Source organism: Setaria viridis, chromosome 6, assembly GCF_005286985.2.
Source record: "Setaria viridis chromosome 6, Setaria_viridis_v4.0, whole genome shotgun sequence".
NCBI lineage: Eukaryota > Viridiplantae > Streptophyta > Magnoliopsida > Poales > Poaceae > Setaria > Setaria viridis.
Window position 1 is genome coordinate 27859126 of NC_048268.2, and position 9316 is coordinate 27868441.

At 43.2% G+C, this 9316-nt stretch overlaps 1 protein-coding gene across 1 annotated transcript; it reads left to right on the forward strand.

Moving 5' to 3' along the window:
• The first annotated feature begins 2315 nt into the window (after positions 1 to 2315).
• LOC117861064 (probable transcription factor RL9) lies at positions 2316 to 7699 on the forward strand. Its single transcript, XM_034744531.2, has 6 exons — positions 2316 to 3610; positions 3725 to 3801; positions 4394 to 4439; positions 4563 to 4776; positions 7005 to 7077; positions 7161 to 7699. The coding sequence occupies exons 1-6, from the start codon at positions 2776 to 2778 to the stop codon at positions 7281 to 7283; spliced, it is 1368 nt and encodes a 455-aa protein (XP_034600422.1). The 5' UTR covers positions 2316 to 2775; the 3' UTR covers positions 7284 to 7699.
• Positions 7700 to 9316: the final 1617 nt, after the last annotated feature.

A 9316-nucleotide genomic window follows, 5' to 3' on the forward strand; every position in this document is an offset into this window, starting at 1 on the left:
AGGTGGATACCATGTACTGTATATAATTGATGCACTAGCTTGCGTATAGGAAGAGAATACATTAAGTTTTTCTCTAATATAAAGGAAAACTACAACAGCCGACAAAATTTTTTAGGGCTTTGACCAAAAAAATTATTTAACAAATGGTTCCTAGAAAAAAAATATAAAAGCTACCATGCATTTTGGAAGTCATACAAACATCTTACTACGGTAGTCAGGGAGTATTTGACATTCAATGGGAGTCATAGCGGTAAACCGAACGATGCGCAAGTTCACTACATACATGAGTGGCAATTTTCTCCAACATTTTGTTATTTTAAATATGGCCAACGATTTTGTAGTCTTATGTTAGTTATCTGGTGATCTACTATAACCGTTGGTAATATGTTGTATGTTGGGAGTGACATTGTTGGCAATTTTTCAAAACTGTTGGGAATGACGTCATTGGCAGTTTGTTAAAAAGTGTTGGGAAAGACAACTACTCCCTCCGTTTTAAATTGTAGGTCATTTTAGTATTTCTAGATGCATAGCTTTTACTATGTATCTGGCTAACTATAGTGCATATCAATGAACATAGAAATGCTAAAACGACCTATAATTTGGGACGGAGGGAGTAATATGCTTAAAAAGATTGTCTATTACTTGAGAAAAATGTTCAAGATAACTAAAACTAATGTCCACTCATAAAATAATTGTTGGCAGAAAAAAATTGGTACTCTCTTGTAGTGGCTTGAAGGTTTTTGACCAAGCAAACCCCAAGGTAGCAACTAGGTTTCCTTAAATTTTTCCTAATAAATATAATCTATATGATGTTCCGATATCGAGCTTTTCCAGCATGTCAGTGCGGCGTATATAAACATAACATATGCCTCCATAATGCTATATTTTTAAGTTAAAGACATTCAGCACTCTGTACTCACATGTGAAGGAAAAAAAAAATACAAACAAGCTGACATGGAAGCCTATACTCAATCTGAAGCTACCTACTAGTGTAATAGGAAGGATTATTTTTTATGGAGAGAGCGGAAGGAAATAATACCATAATAGTACTATTTTGTACGGATATGACAGAACGAATTTTTTGTACTGATCAGAAATAAAGTGAGCAAAAATTAATGAGAGCATATCCTGTACTCCCATCCTCTCGTATACTCCCGTACTCCCGCACAAAAAAAATAACCAAAATTTGCATGTAAAATTCAACAAAAATTATGGATAGATATATGATGCAAACATATAAGTTCATGCAAAATTTGAGATGCAACAAAAATCTGTGCAAGGAAATACAAAAAAGTGAAATTAGCACTTCAATAGTGCGGGTTGCACCTGTTCATCTCTAGACCCGCACCCGTTACTGTTCAACTGCTGATTTATCTTTTTTTGTTTCTTCTTGCACAGATTTTTGTTCATCTTCATTTTTTGGATGATGCTAGAAGATAATAAGATGCATCCATTCATATTTTTGGATGAATGTTTGATTCACATTTAGAGGTGCATTTGCGGGTTGGAAGTACGGGAGTACCCCAACCCGCGGGAGCATCAGATACATTCTCAAAATTAACTTGGACTCGTTTTGATACTAGTAGGGCTAGCTGTCGTTTTCTCAAGTGTGTACACAGGCAACCCTAGCCTTTCTCATAGCTAGTAGTCAGGTTCCCTACACCCGATGAAACCAAATCTATCTGGTTTCTCATCTGTCTGGAGTCTATTAATACCAAAACCTAACCAAGGCAAGTTGACGACACAGAAAAAAACAGCTGAGTTTTGCCCCAACATGTCTCTTGACACCTTGTGAGAAGAGGGCAAAAGAAGGTAGACAAAGATATATGGTGGCCCTAGTATGGTACTAGAAAACCACACAAAATAGCTAGTGGCACCAAAAAAAACTTCCTACAAGTAGAAACATGTTTCATGGTGTAGCCACTTTTGCACCATTTGAAACGTGTTAGCGTATTATTTTTTCACTCGAATACGCAGCAGGAAACATGTATCATTTTATCAGAGAAGAGAAACACATACTACCATAGTTCTTAAATAAATAATGTTTATGACAATCTATATATGCACACATAGCAAAGTAAATTGCTGTTTCTCTCTCTCTCTCTCTCTCACTCTTCTAACTGCAGATTAATGGAGGGAAACCCTGCTGCGAAAAAGATATCTTCTATAGACTTAGTTTCATGCATGATAGCTATTTTTGACAGAATGTGTAGCTTTGGTGATTTTACTCATCAATACACTCTTGACTTGTAGTGGTCCCGCTAGGGTTGTCATCTTCTCGTGCTTGCGCACAAGCGACCCTGGCCTCTCACATCGTAGACATATTCTCTCACATCGTTGCACATAATCTCTCTCTCTCTCTCCCCTCCCTGTGTGTATTTATACTCATCTGATCCGTCTCTTTCTCATACGTCTCGGGCCCATTAATACCATAACCTAACCAAGACAAGTTGACAACACGAGAAACCAATTGAATTCAGCTGCCCTAATATCTCATCTCCCTTGAAATCTCAAGAGAGAGAAAGAGAGAGAGGGACGAACAAGAGAGAGAAAGCACCGGCTCTAAGCTTACTAGCTAGTGTGATCCTGATAGCAACACACACAGAAAAGGAGAGAAAAAAGAGGCACCACACACACACCACAAACACGCAAGCACAAGCAAACATCTCCCAAGCAAGAACACCACCAAGAACCTTCATTTGCCTTCTTCCATCCCTTACGCTAACGCTTAGCCGCTGCTGCTGCGGCGAAGGGAGGGGCTAGCTGCATCGATCTATGGAGGCGCGGGCAGCGTCGGCGCCGGACCTGTCGCTGCACATCAGCCTGCCGAGCAGCGCCGCCTCGCCGCCGCCGTCGACCGCGCCGGGGCGGCTGGGCGCCGCTGGTGGTGGGGCGCGAGGCGCCCCGGCGGCGGGAGGGGACCCGTGGCGGCGGCTGAACGGATCCACTGCTTCCACCGAGCTGTCGCTCTCACCGCCGCCCCGGCAGGAGGCGGCTGGTGACGCCCTGCCGTGGCGGTTGCGCCCGCCGGCGGCAAATTACTCATCCTCCGCCGCCGCCACGGCGGAGGCAGCGTCGTCGTTCGTGCCAGCGACCGTGCCGCGGTTCTCGCTTGACGCGGCGGCGGAGGCGCAGGTGGCGCGGGCGCGGCCAATCAACGGGGTGCCCGTCTACAGCAGCCCGCGCGCCGCCGGGCACCCGTTCCTAGGCGCCGCTAGCGACTACCGCCATGGCCACCAAAAGGTCGGGCTCTACAACCCCTACCACCACGCCTCGTCGTGGCCCTCGTCCCTGCGCTCCGCGACGGCGACGTCCCCTGCCGTGGCGTCCGACCCCGGGGCGACGGCGTTCCTCTCGCCATCCGCGTACCACCGGATGCTGTCCGGCACCAGCCGTCTCCACCTCCACGGCGTGCTCGCCGACACACTCCGCGGCTACGGCGGCGGGCACCACCACCAGCAGCAGCCGCATCTGGGCAGTCTGGCGTCGGCCCGCTACATGCCCAAGTTCCCGGCGTCCCGACGCGGCATGCGCGCTCCGCGGATGCGGTGGACGAGCAGCCTCCACGCGCGCTTCGTCCACGCCGTCGAGCTCCTCGGCGGCCACGACCGTGAGTCTCTGATCTCCCCCCGCTTCCTCATCAGCTCCGGCGACCCCAAAGCCATTTCTTGGATCATTTCATGCGGGATTATTCATCCCCTCCCTGGGCTCTGTCGATCGTCAGGGGCGACGCCCAAGTCGGTGCTGGAGCTGATGGACGTGAAGGATCTGACGCTAGCTCATGTGAAGAGCCATTTGCAGGTTGAGTTCCGAGCTCTTTTTGGGGGCTCTCCTCTTTTAATTCTTTAATTTTGTGTTCTTCTTCATCTGTTCTTCGTTCTTGTTGGGGCTCATGTACCAGGAGGTCAAATCTTGAGCCCATCCGCCTGGGCACAGACTCCGATGGATGTGTTCAGTGACTGAGACACTGCTGAATGAGAGAGAAAGTCATATGTGATTGTGCAGAGATTAGCCATGAAACTGCCATCCCTAGAGAGAGGAGAGGGGGAGCTAGTAGCTAGAGCCTAGAGAGAGAGAGTCTAGATGGAGATCAGATGTGTGGGCGTGTGGGCGAGAAAAGGTGTCATCATTGCTCAATAATGCAATGTGTGTCTGCTCCTGCAAGCCGCCCAATCCCCAAAGCAGTTAGCGCTCAGCCAGGCGACATGGGGAAGAGAGAGTAGCCCATAGCAATTTTCCCTGGACATTTCTTGGTGGTCTGTCTTGCTGCCATGCATTTCTTGTGCAATGATCCTTTATGACCTGCTGCGCTTTGAACCTTTTTCCTCCCCCCTCTTCTCCGTCCCAAACAGATGCTTTCTTGGTCATTCTTTTGTTGCTGCTCCTTTTGCAGATGTATAGGACCGTGAAGAGCACTGACAAGCCTGCGACCTCCTCAGGTAATGAGCAAATTAAAGCCACCTCCAGTGCGCATTATTCTCCTTTGATCAAACGCTTATCACGCGTTCTTCATTCCAAAGCTCACTGACAAGCAATGTCCGTGATTCCTTCATATCAATTAGGTCCGGTGGACGGCGGTGGCTCCGGCGACGACGATCTCCCGGTCCCGGATGCCGGGCAGGCTCCGTCAGCCGGCGGGGACACCAGCCCGCAGACCATCACCGGACACCGGTCGGCGTCCTCGGAGGGCGCGGCGAGCCATGCTGGCGGCGACGTTGAGTGCTCCTCAGCCGACGATTCCGACGGCGGCCAGCCGCGCAGCGGCGCTTCATCAAGGTTTGTGAATGCTTCTTCCTAGTCATGCCTTACAGCTAGCCTTAGCTCGTTCCTGGCCGTTACGACGGATTTGTTGTACTGGTTATTTCCTTCTTTATCTAGAGAGTGGCTTATCATCATAAGATAATGTGATCACAGCCACAATTAGCTTATTATAAGAGCAAAAAAATACCCAAACATCTTTATTAGTTTAAAGTTGTCAGCAGAAGTTGTACGATCTGAGACGGCTAAAGCTCAAAAGATGTTAGGCCCTACACACACATGCACACAGCGGTGGTGGGATAGACAGAGAGAGATTGACTTGATCAGCATCAACGGCATCTCCAAGAGCCTGTGCTAGTACTGTAGTTTCTTGGGATTTGGCCTTGTCCTCTTCTCATCTTTCTCTCTAGGAGGCTCTGCTGCTTTTGCCTTTTCTTATCACTGCGTCGCTGCGGCTAGCTCCAGGGACCAGGGGGGCCTTTGACCTCTCACAAAGTCACAACTTTGCATGCACATGCACCTACAAATCTGAAGTCCAGCACTTGTTATGCATCTTGTACTCTTGTTGTTAGCTGGCTGTACGTGTGCTCTTCACTTCTCACATTGCTTGATGAAATTACAAAATTAGAAATACCAGTGTTATGTTATTATCCCTTGAAATGTATGTATTTAGGAGGAAATAGGAGAAAAGAAAGCTATGCATGTGGATTATGGTACATTATTATTGTATACTTTTCACACACTCTCTAGATCTGTCTCTCATGATAATGTTCTTGTTCTGAGCTCCTGCGTGCCTTTTCTTGTGAGCCCATCCGGTTCCAGGATCGATGATATTTGCTGTCAATATAACTTTGCCTGCTAAAGTCAGGTGAAAATGTACATAAATATGTCCGCATCCGCTGCTGTCGCTAGATCTCACCACATATTAATGTTCTCGAGGACTAATATATTTCTTGACAACATGTGTAGTGGTTGCTTTATATAGGCATGTAAAGATTAGTTCTGCTCTAATTTCACTGATAATAACCCATGTGCTTCTTCAAAAAAAAAAACTAGCAACATGCTTACCTTAAGAAGCTCTAAGAGTTATACTACATGACAATACCAAAACAGGATTAGTACTTTAAATACGAAAAGACAGAGCTTCAATGAAATAGTAGAGGGAACAGGAATTTAGGATTCATAATTGCATACTGTTAATCATTTTTAGAAAGAATGATACAACATTATTTTAATGGCATCGAACACATAAAATCATTTGTGTTTTGCAAATAATTAAGTGATCGATTTAATTGGAAATATGTTTGCCACATAGTAAGTAATAGAAAAAGGACTGGTCTAAGCTTCTGACAAGAAAGTTCAGGTCATTACGTCATGGGCAACTCGTTGGTATTTTGAGGAAGCAATAAAACATGTCATATAATGAAGCAAATTATATATTAAAATGAATAGGTAGGATAGAGGAAATTATGTCGCAACAATCAGTAATAAGGGGCTGTAGTGAGTTGACCAATTTCTTAAGGAAAAAACTTCAATAGTTTATTACTCCCTCTAGTCACAAATAGTTATCATTTAATCATTGACAAATAGTATGGTACATGTGCAAAATATATATACTAAGTAAAGTTATAATATCTGGAAGCCACCTTTTAACACAAATCTAGTCCTGTCATTTTCAACATTTTAATTAGTATATTCAAGATATACTGGCACTCAATGTTCAAACATGTTGACTTTATGTAATTAACCCAAAGTGATAGATATTTGTAAATGGAGTAGTAACTTTGTCAAGAATATGACATCTTTATGTCTGTAAAAGGAATATTAATAATCAATACAAAGTACAATAAAAGGGTGACACCAATAAAAAATTTAAAAATTGCCATCTTTCAGTTAGAAATAAACATGTGCACTATTGGGTGAGCTATGCATGACTTAATTGAACTACACAATCCGCAGTAGTTAGGCACATGGTATTTCCTAACTCCTATATATGTGACTACTGGAGCTGTTCATGTACGTACTGAAAACAATTGTATACCAACACTGTAACCCTTTTAATGACATATTGCCTAGCTAGAAATTAAGGAGCTGTACGTGACCTAGAGCTACCTAGGCATTTTGTGTTGATCGCTGTCCCTCACTATTCTTAATTTAAAGCATGGCAAAAGGTAGCGGCAGTACATATATACACACACACTTATACGGTGTAGTAACAAATTTTCCAAACAAAAACTTCTCTTCAGAGATCAATGGTTGCCACCAGGTGCATGCAATGCGGAAACCCATAATTCAGTTGGCATATCATCCACCATTGAGGTACCAATAATCTCATTTGTTTCGCTTCAATTCGTGCCTCTCGCTTCATATATACTAATATGAGTGTAAATTTTGGTCGTCAGGATATGGAGCCTTGTGGGTCTGTTGGCTTGCAACAGGTAGCCAACCATGAAGTGAGCTGCCCTAGCCCTAGCCTGGAGTTCACTCTGGGGCGACCGAACTGGAACCGTATGGAACATGACTAGCAGTGCTAGCTAGACGTGTGCATTCGATATTACTTCAACACTTCAACTATATATACTACTTACGATACTTCAATCGGTCTTTGCAACGTCAAGATTTTTAGCAATGTGATGAGCCAAAAGATGGGATATTAGTTTTGTGTTGGTCAGAAGAACACATCATAGTCTTGCTGTGGCAGTTCGGCTTTTTACCGTTAGTTTTTGTTAAATTTTTGGCCTTTCTTGGGCACATGAAACAAAGGTATATATATGGTAGTTTGTTCATGAGGATAATGTAGAGAAGGGAGCTTTAAAAATTATGTACATCATGGGGTGGGTGACTAACGAATGTATCATGTGGCATGTACAAAGAAAAAGGAAATCTGACCAGACGATGATTTCTCCTTTTGTTTTGTAATGCATATGTATCCACATGCTTATTTCTTTTGTTTTCTTCTAGTTTAGTCTTCAAATTATTTGAATCTTTTTTATGCTATTAGATAAATTAAAATAAAATGTTATCTGCATATTAGAGTTCATCACAATTATTGCAACACACGTGTTAGTCCTTTGTTCAAGGTAAAACTGATTCTAGACATCATAAATTTGTATAGCAATGAAACACCGGGAGAAACTTTATTTGCATGGCAACAAGAAAGCTGTCTCCAAATTGTTTTGTTCCTTTTTTTCTCTCTTTAGGCGCACTATTGTAAAAATAACTTTGTACAACAAAGGTTATCAGGAGTTATCTAGTTTGATATTTTTGTGCATATGGGCGCACAACAAAATACAAATTTATATCACGACATATTTTGTTGTATAAAATCGTAAACATTATATCTATTTTTCATGTATGCATACCGTGTAACAGTTCCATCTTCTGTAGTTGAGAACCAGAGAATAAGCACCAAATGAAGAAAACAAAGGCATGTTGTGGTTCTACACTCTGCTCGCCATTAATTTGGCAAGGAAAGCGATCCATTGGCCCATCAGCACGTAATGTTGTCTCTATATACAGCACCATCCACACATCATTTCCTAGCACTATTAGAGGGAGCCACTCAGAATATAGAAACCCATTAGCTACTATATGCATCAAACTTGAAATAATATTATTGGGCTGCAAAGGTATATGTGATGAGTAGAAAAGATGGATGATTTCGCACATACTTCAACACAGTAGTTGATGAAAACGAGTTCACGTTGCATCAAAGCAAACGTGCTTTTAATAAGATAACGTTATGAATTTTGAAAGATCGTTGAAGGAACAGAGGTTGAAAGCATGTACTCTAAACCACAAAGTCGTATAATTAACAGTTAACAATACATTACACTAGTACTTCTTGAGAATATTTAGGACATTCATTTTTTATATAAACGGTGTGGTGTTAGAAACCAAATCCTTATGATGTGTATATAGTACAAATATATGTGAACTGAACTTCCTAAAGCATTCCTACTCTTCCAAACAGAATATCGACCATATTATTACCATCTCATAATTATCCCTTTCAGAAGCAATAGGATAAATTAAAGTGGTGCAAAACAAAAAGGACGAAAAGGATGGCAAAAAAGAGGCAGCCCAATCATAAAGCAATGGATTGCAAAATCATTTTAGCAGTGGTGCATGTTTGTCTGTCCCCTCATTGATGTCATTCTATCGTTCTCTCTTGCTTTGTCGGCTCTTCTGCTCAGTGTAACCAGTACCACATCAGAGAGAGAGAGGGAGGGAGAGGGAGAGAGAGGGGGGGAGAGAGAGAGGGAGAGAGAGAGAGAGAGAGAGAGAGGGGCAAAAAAGATGGGAACAGCACAAAGAAAATAAAGGAAATAAAGGCATGTTCTGTGTAGCATCTGTGTGATGTTACTGTGCCCACTTGAATGTTTTGTCAGATCTCTCTCTTTCTCTCCTTTCCTCCCTGCCTAGCGCCATGCTACATTCATTTGCATGGGGCCTTTTGGCCCCGTGTAGATGGGGATGGCTTGGACCACGCCGCGTCTAGTGCTGTTGCTCATTCATGCATCACGGTGTGACCCTTTTCACTTTTTTATTACCGTTA